At 39.9% G+C, this 15,165-nt stretch overlaps 1 protein-coding gene across 3 annotated transcripts in view; it reads right to left on the bottom strand.

Moving 5' to 3' along the window:
• BAIAP2L1 (BAR/IMD domain containing adaptor protein 2 like 1) overlaps positions 1-15,165 on the bottom strand; it is a 59,160-nt gene that overhangs the window by 21,824 nt on the left and 22,171 nt on the right. For all 3 annotated transcript variants that reach the window (XR_014504921.1, XM_083413595.1, XM_083413596.1), the window contains one exon: positions 14,250-14,336. Coding sequence is in view for 2 of the 3 variants with exons in the window: in XM_083413595.1 (XP_083269721.1) it covers positions 14,250-14,336 (87 nt within the window). In the remaining variant the exon portion in view is untranslated. The remainder of the gene's footprint in view (positions 1-14,249; positions 14,337-15,165) is intronic.

The raw sequence follows: 15,165 nt of genomic DNA, 5'->3' as shown, positions 1-15,165 counted from the left end.
GGATTCAATATTACCTTAATAGTTGGACGAATTGGGCCAAAACTAACAAAATAAATTTCAACAGGGACAAATGTAAGCTTCTACACTTAGGCAGGAATAACCAGCTGCACAAATATAAAATGGGTTGTACCTGGTTTGCCAGTATTACATGTGAAAAAGATCTAGGAGTCTTAGTAGACCACAAGCTTAAAATGAGTCAACAGTGTGACACAGCAGCAAAGAAGAAGAAGAAGAAAATCTGTACAGAAGTATAGTGCACAGATCAAGGGATGTAATAGTACTGCACTAGTCTGCCTTGGTCAGACCACACTTGGAGTACTGTATCCAGTTCTGGGTGCCACAATTTATGAAGGATAGTGACAAGATGAAATGTGTGGAGGAGGGCAACCAAGATGATCAAGGGTCTGGAAACCAAGCCTTATGAGGAACGTTTGAGGGATGGAGCAAGCTTGTTTTCTCTTGCTCAGGAGGCTAAGACCTAAACCAATGGCTTCAAGTTACAAGAAAGGAGATTTTGACTAAACATCAGAAAGAACTTTCTGACGGTAAGAGCTGTTTGAGAGTGGAACAGACTCCCTTGGAAGGTGGTGGACTCTCTTTCCTTGGAGGTTTTTAAGTAGAGGCTGGATGGCCATCTTTAGTTAAGATTCCTGCATTGAAGGGGGTAGGACTAGATAGTCCTTGGGGTCCATTCCAACTCTACAGTTCTATGATTTTATATGCTCTATCTGAACACACTCAGAGGCAAGTGGGACCATGCCTGCTGTCCCTGTCCACAACTTCAGTGCACTGTTTGGCTTAGAACAAACACAGTCTACACTTCTGTGGGAGTTGGCCAGGAGTGGGTCTCATGTGGCCCTCAGCCTAATTTCATGCAAGTGGCAGGAAGGGGGAAAATGGGGATAAGGGAATAACGGAAAAAGAGAAAGAAAGGAATTGCAGAGGTGGAAAGAGAAAATGTAGTGACAGAGAAAAGAGGTGGCCCACCCACCTTTGACTCTGATCCCATCAACCACTGGTATGTGGCTCTTGATGGATTACTCCCAAGGAAATGTGGCCCTCATCAGAGAAAATACTGCTCCACTGCTAGTGCTGGTTCTCTCAATAAGGGGTTCTTTCTGCAGTGGAGGGCAGGGACAGCAGGTGTGATCCTGTTGCCCGTTCATGTGTTCAGCCTAAACACATATGCAAGAAGATCTACAAACTCTTTTGCTATTGACCTGTCCCCCTGCTAGCGTTCTGCTGCCCAACCTCTACTTGCGATCTTTGTCGTTTTCTTGCATCATGCCACAGAGATTCTGAATGGACCACAGCTGGGTGGTAGTGCAACTATGGCTAAAGAGCAACACAGTCTGTCAAAACCACTTCCTTCTGCTTATGGCAACAGGAATAAGGGTTCAGCAGTTATTGAACCCTCATCATTATGTGTCCTCCTTCCACATTAACTATTACAAGAGCAAAGGGTTGGGAGGTCTAATTTATACATGCCCTTCCTCTTCTGCCATATTAGTAGCACTCTGTCTCTGCCTCAGCTCCTCCACCTGAAAAAACAAGAATACTTATAACCTGTTTTGCAAATGACGTTAGGGATAAGGCTGAGCATAATCCTGTCCTTAGCTATGCATGGGCAAGTCCCACCTACTTAAATGGGACTTAAGTACTATAGACAGGACTGCAGAGGAGGACATTAGTCTACTTGGCCTTAAGAATGCATATTTGTAGACATAATGAAATAATAAAGGAATCTAATTTACAATGTAAAACAGACTGGTTAATTTCAACTACATTTAATGAATAAAGTTCAGGGCCTGCTTTTTTCAGCTTCGCTCATACAGTACATGCTTTTGAGAATTTGCTGCCACAGCAACACAGCTGACCAAAGGCTGGCACTTTTGCAAAGATTAATGCAGTAGAACCTGGAACTTAAAGTACTGACAGTAATCCAACAAGGTTGTGTGCTGGCTCAACCCTCCCCACCCCTGTACACTCCCTTCCTTTGGCTTTTCCTGCCACCACCGTGTAAATGTTCAATAAAACAACTCATTTACCTGGCAGGTCAAGACTGGAAAACCTGACTTTCAGATGTTGTTATTCTAGTCTCAGTAACACTCAGCCTGACTGAACATCTCAGAGAAACAGTGTGTTACGGTGCTATTCCTGAAAACTTTTTTTTTTTTACACTTCAAAACAATTTGAAAGACTAATATAATTGGGAAATTAAAGCAAGTATTTAAGACTGCCATTTTAGACACCTGTCTCATTTCTTCTTCTAATCTACAACATCCTTCTAAGAGCCTCATTGTCACCATGCAGACGTATGCACTGGCTAACCTATTTCCTCTTGTGTCATGAGTCAATATTTTTACAGTGAAACCATAGTAATGTCAGAGAGCTTAGTAAAGAGCAAATGGTAGGACAAGTTGTGCTCCTTTATGTAAATGCCCACAGTTAGCAGATTCAGAGAATTTTAAAGTCATATTATTAAGCCTCAGCTGTGCTTTATAATGTGACACAACAAAGCATTGTGAAGCATGTTAAGTCTGTTTATAACAGGTGTGCAGAACTGCAAGCAGGAAATCTGTCTCAAGTATGGCAGACGGGAAAAAATATAAAAGTACTGGTTAAGTTAGGTTGTGTCTTCTGAATGTAGTGCATCTGGTGGAAAGCTTTCTTTCTTAATATCCTTTCCACATTTCATTAGCATGACCGAAAATTCATTCCAGATTCAGACTGCCCTTCATACTAGGGTAAGGAGAATTAATGGTTTTTTTTAAAAAAAATTCCACACCACAATAGACAACAGAAAACATACCCCCTTTCTTTATGTATATCAGAATATACTTTTTAAAACAACAACAACCCAGTCCTCTCTGAAAATCGGACTTTAATATCAGTCATATGTGCATGCCAGATATGCAGCTTATAAAGCCCATTATCATTTGCACATCTATCAGCAAAAAAAACATTCAAATAATTTCATATAAACCTATTCACTTAATATTATTTTCCCCAGGATTTAACATATTTATATGTATTTTAATCCATGGATATTAAAAGCTTATGATTGGTGCAAATACAAGTAAATATAAATAACATATCCCTCTTGCCTCATTTAAAATTGATAGGCACATTACTGTGAGTAATTTTGGTATTAAAAAACAATAAAAACCAAGCAGGTGCATTGTTAATAATGTATGAATAAAACACAGCATTTGTTTTTCTACTTGGCAAGGTAGTTGCAATATCTGTTCTCTGGGCCGTTTTTGTTCAAGGCATCGTTTTATACTAATTGATGCATATTTCTAATTAAAGAACTCTGATATATAAGCTTTGATCCAAAGAACTGCATATACACTGCAACTCTTTGAGCCTTCCCACAGCAAATCCTGAGATCATCCTATGAAACAACATGGCATGTTACACAGGGAACTGCAGCTGGGGGGGGGGGGGCGAAGGGGGGGAAGAAATTGATGACAACTCCCATGTTAATGAGGAAGTGCCTTTTGCTCACTCTTGTGAGATTTCACCAAACCACTATATAGAATAGCATCTACTGCCCAACTACAGAGGGCAGTCTTATCTTTTCAAAGCCTGAATGAATAGATTGCTTGTGTGGACTTCAAAAGAAAATCTAATACTGCGCAATCACAGGTCTGAACATGCCCAAGAGTCTGACATTGTTTAAGCAAGTAGGTAAGAGAGGATCTCCAGAGTAGACAGGTCTCTGTTTGTGCAATAAAAGTCAGTACAGGCAAAACACACCTGACCCCTTTACATTAAATTCAACCACTATTCAGATGGTGGTTAGGCACATTCAAATATAAAAACTCATAGAAAGACAATGTTTTCAGAAACCTTTAAGAATATATAAACCCTCCCCTGAGGAAAAAGAAAAAGTAAAAAATGCCAGGTAAAAATAAAGAACTGAAATAGTTGTCAAACTATGTATTTTACTCAACAGGGCCATGCTAGCACTCAACAGAAATGTCAACGAGAGGAAACACCTACGAGGTGAAGAGATACGTGGCATGTAAATATTAAGTTAGAACACACCTATGGCAGATAATGTCAACTCTTTGTCCCCAGAGGGTGCATCATTGCACATATGACTGCAAATGCATTCTACAGTGGTGTGTGTGTTTTGTGTTTATAAGCAGCTGCCAGTGCCGGGTGTGTGGGTGTAGCTGCAGAAAGCAAACCAGAACGGTCAGAGTGTATTTGCCAGTAATGCCTGAATTTGCGTATTGCCAACATTACTTTGCACAATGCCTCCGCCCTTCTGCCAAACATGTGCAATTTTTAATGTCAATACACAGCTATGCTATAACCATTTCTCATGTTGCTTGAGACATTTCAGCTCTGTTTTCCTAATATAGCTTCATGGATATCATATTTAGGCTTGCATTCAGCAAGGACTCCACCCCATATTAAAGTGGTGCCTTTGACGTCTACATATTACAAGACAGGGGTGGGTGGGTGGAAAAAAGCTAGTGCAGGGACATTGTTCACAATGTCTATTTTTCTTCTTCCAAAAAAGAGGTCAGTTTCAAGCGCGGGATACAAAGGAGAGTTTAATGTCATGTGCACCCACTTTGACCCTAGATTAACCGCTAATTCGAGGTTGGACTGGAATACAGATCCACAAGCAAAGATATACAGTATTAATGTGCATTATTCACTGTATTATCTAAAAGATCTATTAATACAGGAAAACTTCCTCTTTATTCACGAAGACATCGCTCTAGTTTATATATATGTTTAAGAAGTGAATATGATTTTGGAGTGAGTTGAAAGAACCAGTGCACCACTTTTCCAGAAGTGTTGGTTGTTTCTTAAGAAACAAGATAGAAGATACAAGGATGGTTGTTAATAGAATTCTAAATCCTAAAAAGACAGTGACGTTTCAATGATCAAAGATAATCAGCAACAGGATGTGGTTGGAAACTTGGAATTCCTTGTTTGTGAACATCATGATAAGAAACTTAAGATAAGCTCTGAATCTTGGTGGTGAAATTGAGCCCCATGAAAGTGAGCCCTATAGAATAATTCCCACAGGCAGTGGTGAGAAGGGAGGAACATGTCTCCTGGGTCTCCAGTAGGTTGTTCTGCCACATTCCTTTTTTCACTAGCGCCCCCAATGACAAAGCTCTAAAATGCAGGGTCTAAAAATATTATTTTGTTCCTGTCACACACAATGGACTTGTCAAGAGAGGTAATGATCAGAATAGGAGCATAGGTAATAAATCAGAGGTGCATCCTTTCCAAGTATAAAAGAAACAGAACAGCATTCTCATCCTCTGCCACCAAGGCATCCAACACAATGTCAGGGGATGAACTCCGCAGAGCCCATCGCAACTGCAGTTCTAAGGATGGGTTGCAATGGGTAGGCATCTCCCTCATGAGAGTCATCATTTTTTGAACATTCAGTGCTGAGCACAGTTGCTCGCTTTAAGAGATTTATATTCTGCTTTGAGGAAATCCTCCATAAAATGGCTTACTATATTTTAAAATACAAATTTCATGAAGTCTGAAAACACAGTCAGCAACAAAATAATATTGCAATCACAAGCATAGCACAATTATAACTTAGTCACATCCCAGTTAGCTACATTCACTCACATCTCCAGCATCAAAAACTTTTGAAGGGGAAAAATTTCTTGAAGAGCTCAAGAAATTTGGCCTTCTTAATCTCTGCAGGAATTGTATTCCATAATTGCAGAGCTACCTTTGATAAGGCCCTATTGCACACATTTGTCAATCTAAGTAGTGAAGCAGGGCTGAGCCAGTTCTTAGGATATTGGGCGTAGGCTGTCCATTAAGTAACTTGGCCCCAAGCTGTTCAGGGCTTTAAAAGTATTAACCTGCACTTTGCATTGGACCCAGAAATACACCTATAGTCAGTACAACCAATACAAAATAAGGACATTTTCTTTATTGCCCCCCCACCAAATAACTGAGTGGTCACATTTTGTACCAGCTGCAGCTTCCAAACTGCCTTCATGGTAGTCCTATGTAAAGTGGCCATTGCAAAATATTGTATGATCTGCAAATAGGATTCCCTTGTAATGCTGGTGTGTATTATCCAAAAACATCAATACTGTGGATTGATTAAAAAGTGATAAAAAGTAGTATTTTTTTTAATTAACCTTAATTCTGGCTTAATGGAAAACTGATAAACTCACACTGCTTATTCTTTTTGACAGAAGTTAACTGTCTTCTTTCAGCTGCAGATTATTCTGAAAGCTCATAAACAGCCCTGGGGGGAAACTATTTTAGATTTAAAGTCCTAATCTGTTTTAGAAGGGTGATGGAAGAAATCAGATATAATGCTCAATTGGACCAGAGGCTCACAGGTGTCAGGTCCTTGAAATTGTTCCAGGCCTCAGAATGTGAATTCTATGGCGAGACTGTTTTTCCTGTGCTTGGAAAGTCAAGAGGACAGTGCACCCAAGTGCTATGTAGGACACCGTCTCTCTCAACTGTTTCTCAAAGCTTGCCTGTACAGTGGTACCTCGGGTTACATACACTTCAGGTTATATACGCTTCAGGTTACAGACTCCGCTAACCCAGAAATAGTGCTTCAGGTTAAAAACCTTGCTTCAGGATGAGAACAGAAATTGTGGTCTGGCGGCGCGGCGGCAGCAGGAGGCCCCATTAGCTAAAGTGGTGCGTCAGATTAAGAACAGTGGCAGGTTAAGAACAGACCTCCGGAACGAATTAAGTACTTAACCCGAGGTACCACTGTACACTTTGAAGGGCTTCAGGCAGGGTAGTCCTAATACATTTGCTGTTTGATGCAAACCCCTGCCACCCTGCCCCTCCCTCCTCCAGCTGTCTGGCAGTAGCCCAGGAAAGCCCTAGCATGGTGCTGGCAGTGGAAGAGGTGGTGGAGGCATGCTCCCCAGGCCCGAATTTGCTGCCTGGAGTGACTTCCTCAGTGCCGCACTGTGTCTCATGGAAGGCTGACCCTAGTTTGAAGATAACACAGGTTCCCCATCCTTGTTACAGAGGAAAGGAAGATGTCTGAATAATTTAAATAGTTCTGCAATATTTGCCCCATGGTTATTAATCTCCATGATTATTTGTCTTTGATCACACATGCATGTCAATATGCCTTGTATACATGTGTACTTGACCAACATACATAGTAAGATCTTTAGCTCAGGGTTATAGTGTGTCACGGGGAGTTTACATTTCACACTATATATGGGGGAATTAATAGAGAAATGGAGAAAGCCTATTCCAAAGTTATTTTGAAAAGCAAATGGCCATGTTTTCCAATATAATTTCAAATATTTCTCTGTCCTGTAGTGCTGCCCCTTGATAAAGATACAGATTGTTTGTATGTGTAAATAAATCCTTGCTGCAAAATTAATTCATAAGAAGAATATCAGCTTTTCCGATCATGCGAAATCTATGGACAGAGTAACATAGGTGGCCTGCGTAAGTTCCATCAAAAGTATACAAACAAAGGAAAACAACTCTGTAGACAAGTCCTGAGCAGAAAAGCTCCATGCCTTGGCAATCATGTTTTATAGACCTCAGATTTTTACTGACTAGTATAACCAGCATAATGTTGTGCCCAAAAGCATAATTTACCATCCCAAAAGACTATGAGGAACTTTATTTAAAATGCAAATGCAAACAATTATGCAACTTGGTATTAATGTACTAGAAGTGTTAGCTTTCTCACAGTACTCAGAGGACAAGCGACCAGGAAGTTTTTATCATATTTCATACCTGGAAGGGAAACAGCTCATGTTGTTTAGAAAATATTTATTCAGAGTAGGCATTCAGTGCAAATGTACTGGGACAGCAAGTTTAAGGTACTGCATTCTTACTGGATGTTGCCAACCACTTACACACAATTTTAGTTTTTCAAGAGCAGTATCATACACACCGAGTACATATGCTCAGGGCTATACATATTATTTTTCAAAATGCTACAGGATTGGAACTGAAATCTTAAGTCTGTCAACTGGTTGAACAAGAAATACTGTATAAGCCACTGGGAGAATGGAGACTCGATTGTTACTTTAGGAATAGGAAGCTTGAAATACTAATCTGTTGTGTTACATTAAAATACATCTTGTGCTATTGTTGGCTACCATATTCACCACTGCTTAATGGTTTTTGAAATATTAAGTGGTTTATAAATGTTTTTAAATAAATAAATATTAAGTGGTGAATATAGTAAGGTAAGTAAGATAACCAAAGTCCACCCCTGAGGTAAGCTTCATTGTACGCATGCAATAGACTAAAGCAGGGTGTTGCTTGCTCAAATAAACTGGTCATGCCCTCAGTTATTTTCTCTATTTGAAAAATGCTAATATTCAGTTCAGAAACCGTAGTTCCATACAAAATACATTCCATTCTCCCTTTTCACTAGTACTCTGTCTTAAGTTTAGCTTCCTATTTTGTAACCAAGTTTATTTAATGCTTCCCTTTCTGGGATACCCATTTTCTTTTCAGGCCTATCCTACACATCAACATTCTATGAACGCTTGACTAAATCTAATACAAACTAGTAGTATACTTTTTGTTTGACGGTAAGTAGTTATGTGCTGTCATCTTATAATTCAGTAGTTCTCAACCTTTACTAAACTGCTCTTTACTTCTAAAAAAATTAGGTATTTCACTTGCCCACTGGGTATACGAACCTGGCATCTTATGTCTTCTCCATTTATTATATCCCCTGCCTCCACAAAGCAACTCCTACATCCAACTTCCCATACCTCACCTTTTCTTTCATCTTTGCAGCTTTACTGAGATAACTGGGGATGCAGCAGTCAGAGACTTTAATTCTATTCTTCTCAGAAAAACTTAGGCCTTGTCTATTCATAGGCTTATTACCAAAAACATACCGTAATCAAAAACTGAGTTTGCCTCACTCATGTCCCATACTCATTTGAGTGTGGAAAATGCTGTCACACCTGTTTGGTACTACAGTATACAATTCCTATTTAACTGTGGCATGTCCCTCCTGGCACAAGTCCCCAGGACTCCAAGTCTAAGCTGAACCATTAGTTGATTCAGCCTTTAATGCACCACTGGTAGACTAAGCATTGGCTAATGTCAGATGTATAGACAAGTCATAGGATGCAAATCGCAGACTAGAGATTTGCTATATGACTGCAAGTAAACTGCAGTGCAGTTTCAGCTCTGAATCATCCAGTACCAAGCAGCACTCCATAGCAAATGTAACATTCACTTCAGTCTTTTGACCTTTCATTTCAAGCTACCACCATGTACTGAGCTAATCACATAAAAGAAGTTTCCATTTGGATCAGCGTTTAAATTACAAACAATCAATTTAGTTTCCCATATGGTCAGGTCCAAGTTTTTCCTTAGTTTTTAAGGTTTTCAGTACATGATAATTGACCTTTGATCCCATTTGTAACAAATTCTGAGATTCCTAAGCAGACAGTGTGCACATGACACAGCTTCCATATAATTAGCAGAGAATGTTTTTTTCCATTTCTAGGGATCTCAAGGGAGGAGGTTCAGCCTGGTCGGAAAGAAAACATGCACTATGAATCAAGTAGAAATTTATCCTGACTCTTCAAGTCAGGGTTTAAATCAGGGTTGAGAACTTTTTCAATCCAAGGGCCGCTTTGCCTCATGGAAAATCTTCCAGGGGCCACATGCCAGAAGTGGTACGGGCAAGAGGTGAAAGCAGGTGCCCTATCAGGTGTGACTCAACTTTGTAGAGTAGGCTACATTCCATCCATGCAAAAGTCAGAAGATTCTACCCACCCATACCCCTCCCTATCTAGACAAAAGCACTCAGGGACCAGGGCCAGTAAGAGATACCTGCAGGGCCACATTCAGCCCCCAGGCCTGAGGTTCCTCATACCTGGTTTAAATAAGTCCTTCAATTCAGCAAGAAAAAAGGCAGGTTTCGATCATTGATTTAAATCAAACCTCTTATGTTTGTTTACAACTAAACTTTGCTTCATTCTTACAATTAAGCCTTGCATTTCTTAGTTGCACTGTACACATTTCACGTCTTTTCCTTTTTTACATATATAGGGAATATCTTAAAAATATTCCCACATAGGGCCTTTAATTAGACCAAAACCCATAGCAGCTTGCAAGGTGAACAGAAAAACCTTATCTACTCAGAAGTAAAACCTTTTGGATTTAATGTGGCTTTCTACCAAGGAAGTGGGTATAAGATTGCCGCCTAAGTAGGAGAATATAGAAAACTATGAACTGCACAATTTTGTCTTCCAATCCCGTGCTGCTCCTTTTTGCTTCCCTTGATTAACCTTTACAAAAAAGAGAGGGGGAAATAAAAATGAGGTGCTCATGACTATTAGGGCAAAGCAGGGCTGATTGTTACTGGGTTGACTAGGACAGTTTATTTTTGGTAGGTGGAAGTGCAAATATTCATTTCTCAGAAATTATCATATCCATCATTTACATAGAAAAGTCTCCCTTATTGCATCATATCTGGCAGTGACTTAGTTTAGAGATAAAAAATAAGGCTAATACAGCCCCCAAAATTAGTAGCCTGCAAAAGAAAAGAAATTACATGCTGGGTGCTGGCAGAGAAATGACTGAGAACCAAATTTCTATGCTGTGTGCAGAGGAACAGAGTACTCCATCCCTTTCAAGACTGCTTTAAAATAGAGATGGAAGAACCTTTCTATTTCTGGTTTGTGTCGCTGTCATATGTTTTACCCATAATTCCATTGTTTCCACATTAAGCAGTGATTAAAAAACAACAACCTCAAAACATATATCACAATATGTATTTTTACACTTTTAAATTGCAGCACAACACTCAGAAAAGTGGAAAATCTGTTGGACAGCTATGGTCATTTGAGAGGTTTGGATCAGGTCATTTTCTACAGGAATTTGCAGAGGGTGAATTCTTCAAGCATCTCTACTTTAAATATTGAATCTATTCCTTGCTTTGGAAGTGCTGAATTTTGATTACTGCATCACTGGTGTTTCAAGGGCTTACTTACACATGCCTAAAAATATTACAGTGCTTTGTCCAGAGTTCTCTGACCTTTTGTATTTCTACAGTAAGCACTTTATTTGAGATGAAACTGGAGGTAGTCCAAAACCATATTTTCAACTAACATAAAAATGGTGCGCAGGATCTCCTACGGGATAGTTTAAGTTCTCAGTTAGAAAATCATACATGAGCATCCAAAATATAAGTTGTACATTTTTAGGAAAGTAGTGGAGACTGATGTGGATGAGAGCCAAACTTAGATGCAGCATAATTCATAATGTTGTGAGCTTTTTTTGGGGGGGGGGTGTTAGGCTGTATGCCTGAGTCCCTTCTAATTCCTCAATCCAGCAAGGATTAAAATCTAATGGAGAATTCAGTTGTTGGAATAGCCAACAGCTTCTTGGTAACAGCCCTGAAAATAAGAAAAGAACCTGCTCTGTATGCCAGAGGGCAATGATGTGGACCCTCCTCCTTCACCTGGCTGGTAGTGAGAAGGAAAAAGCCAGAGTTGGGTGAGAGAGAGCTGGCCTAGAAACCGGCAGAAGCCTGAAAGGGAGAGACATGCTAGATTTTTGTTTGAACCCAAGGCTGTGAGAGAATCAAGATCTTCTTGAGTGCTAATGCTGTGAGCCCCGGCCCCATCGTAGTCTCTGGTGGTATATATGTGCAAATAAACAATATATCCTAAAGACACCAGTCATCTCCACTGTTCCTCATTCCACGGAAATCAAACTCTGGGTAAGCACCTGAAACCCTTGGAATATTGCACCACTTGGGAGTCTGGGGTGGCGTGCAAAAATATATATAGCCCTTGTGTAGCCGATTCAACCCTCTTCCTTTATAAATAGTTGGAGTGGAAACTGGATCAGGAAGATGGTATGAGTGAGGGGGGTGGGCTTTAATTCTTTAGCCCTGTGACAGTCCTATTCTAAATAGAGAGTCACATATCTGCTATTTTTAATGGGAGAAAAATTCCCGTTGACATCAATGAGAGCTTTCCTTCCATTGCTGATGTGTGTGTCTCCCCCAATACCCTGCAACTCAGGTAGAGAACAGAGGGGACGAAGAATTAAAGTCCTTCCCTCCTGCCAAGGTCTCATTCCACCTTGCTCCCCCAACCGCTTATAGAAATAAATAAATTATCAGCCATGCAAGGGCAGAAGGCATGAACAATACTCAGCCATGCTAGTATTATTCACTGCTCTTCAAGTGACACATTAAAATTGTAAATGACTAGTGCTTAACATGCTATAGTTTACAGGATTTCATATGCATGGTTCCCTTCCTTTTCCAAAATACAAGTGCATAAGCAAAATAACCTTTTCACAACATGCACAGATATACCACACCATTATCCACCCCCCAACTATGTTACGGCACTCAAAAATACAGAAATTTCTTCTGTTCACATTCATCTGTATTGGGGACAGTATGCATTTTAAAAGTGGCAGGACCTTAGCATGTTGAAGGCATGTGCAAATTTAATGTAAGGTTACAGTCCTGTGCACACTTACTTAGGAGCATATCCCACTGAACACAGTGCCATTTGTTTCACAGTACACATGCCTAGCGATGGGCCTCATGAGATTCAGTTAAAAGCTGTTCAATATTCATACTGAAGACCTTTATTTTTTTTGTACTAATTACCTACAAAAGAAGTACAATCACCAACAAAAATATAGGTAGCTAGCTAGACATTACACATCTCACATAATCATTTGTCTGAATCTTCTGGTCCCACAGTATGCCATGGAAGCAAGATTTCTATGCCAACAAAGTCTTTGTGGAAAGAACAGAAGAGAAATAACTTTAGTTAGTCTCCTCCTTCCCTTGTCAACCATCTACTTTTGTTGCTTTGCCAGTTGTCAAATTTAGACTGCAGGTTCCTTTTCCTGCTTATGTGGTTATGCAAAACCCCATGTATATTGATAATAAATAGTTGTCATTCATTACATTGTTATTCTTGTAACTTAGAAGGCTTGATACATCTCAGACACATAAGTGTATTCAAGTACCTGGGTTTTTCCTATAGGCATATTTATCCAGGTCTTGCTAAATTAACTCGTAAAGCAAATAAGGTGACTACATTATGAATTATTTGCCTTTTACTGTTTGCTGTTCTGCCACTCCCTTTGACTGAATTCAGAATGTCAAATCACACAATGATGGCTTTCAGAAGGAAACCAAAAAAGATAAGCAATTGCAAAGGAGTCAGCATTATTCAGGAGCAAGCTTTAATCTAGCCAGTTGGAGATGATATCAATATATTCTTGAACTCACCTTTGATAATCAAAGGATGGGAAGAGAATATGAAGAGTCCCTAAGCCCTGGTTTCTTTTGTAAAATAGAAAAAATCCATAGACTGTACAGCTGCAATCCCCTTTTCAACAGCTCTCTGTATTCTACATGAGCTGTTGTTTTTCTCTTTTACATTAGGCAAATCTCTCCTCCTCAAATTTATTCTGTGCAAGGAATTTTGAACAGATTAGTTCATAGACCAGGGGAAGAAAGAATATGGAGAACACGATCTTGAATTATCCCATTTAAAGTACAATCAATGGAAAAGATGGCAGGAAAGGCATGATGAAAAGCAAATGTTTTTCTGCTAATATTTCTGCCAACAAGTTGCATGCTTCATTTCAAACTTCACAAGAAAGAAAATACAGTATGTACCCAATGCTGCAGCACTATTTGGTCTAACTGACAAGAAGCACACATTTCAGTCTTAAAGTACATTAGGGAATTCATTGTTTGAATTACTTAGCTAAGGGAGGGATTAGACACTTAGCTGAGGGAGGGATTTCCGAGATCTGGACCATCACATGGAGAGGATGACTGCTCTTCTCACCCACTCAACTCAACTCGTCTTCCCCAACTCTTAGACACCCCTGCACGTCTAAGCAGGACACTTAAAAATGTGTGCAAAAATCAATGCACATATGCCAAAACAGTGTGGCCGGTTCCCAAGAAAAAAAATGTGGAAATCTTAGGCAGGGCAGATGCACTGGGCAGCCAGGGCAGATAGATGTGCTCCCATTCCCCTCCACCTAATGGGGCTGGATGGCCCAGGGTGGTGGGAAGGGAACACCATTCAATCTAGCCCTCACAGGATATAGAAGGAGAACTATATATGGAATGTAAAGGCATTCACAAATATTCTCATAGGCTCAATAATCAACTAAGAACCTTGGTTTGCACCCCCCCCCAAAAAAAACATATGATCCCATATTTGTTCTATGTATCAAGAAGAATGTGCATCTGAATAATCTAATATACTTACCCAATTCTTTAGAAACAGGTGACGCAATTGCAATGTCTCCTATCTTAGCAACACCATCATAGTAGGCTCTGCCAGCAACAATCATACCTAAAGAGACAAAAGGAGTAAAGCAAATATATTATGAGTTGCAATCTAAATGAGCAGATTTATTGATCAGCTATATATGTTGGACCAGATGACCCTCAGGATGCCTTCCAACTTTTTTATGCTATGATTCTGTGTCTTACAGTCTCATTCTCTGCAGCCCCAAGGAAGGGAAAGAGAGTATTAATAACAGTGGTACAAAGTGTATACAGTCAACTCACAACTTGCACACATTTAACTTGCAAAATTACAGCTTTATATTCTGGGTGGCTGGTCAGCTGCACTCATACAAAATTAAATGCACGCAAGGCAAAAAACTAAAAAACTTTTTCCCTTACCCCAAGCATGGGGAATCTGTGTTTCAAGTTGCAGCTATACTATAATAATTACAAATAAATCAATTATGAGGCTAAAGAGTCTTTCACTTTTTATCAAATAGGAAGCTTGTTGTCAATTAACTCACATAGCTGCTTCAGAAGTTAGAGGAGGCCTTTGAACAGTAAAAGATCTTCAGTTTTGTGTAAGAACTGAAGAGGGGTGAGCAAAGAGGGCGGCCTGCACCTGGGTGCCACCTTAAATATGCAGGGGCAGGCAGGGCAGAGCCCCCCTGCCACTGACCCCGATTGGCCTGACAGGCAAGGCCCACACCAAATGGAGGGGGCAGTGCAGCCAGAGGCTACACTGTCTAGAGTTCAATGGCAGAAGGAAAGTGGGACATAAATGTAAGAAAATAACTAAATAAATAATTTCACTTATGAATCACCTCCCATCCCAAAGTGATTTACAAAAACATATTAAGGTAAAGGTAAAGGTACCCCTGCCTGTACGGGCC

Source organism: Podarcis tiliguerta (genome assembly GCF_965153285.1).
Source record: "Podarcis tiliguerta genome assembly, chromosome: 14".
NCBI lineage: Eukaryota > Metazoa > Chordata > Lepidosauria > Squamata > Lacertidae > Podarcis > Podarcis tiliguerta.
Note: the sequence above shows the minus strand (reverse complement) of the source record. Positions and strands in the feature narration are given on the sequence as shown.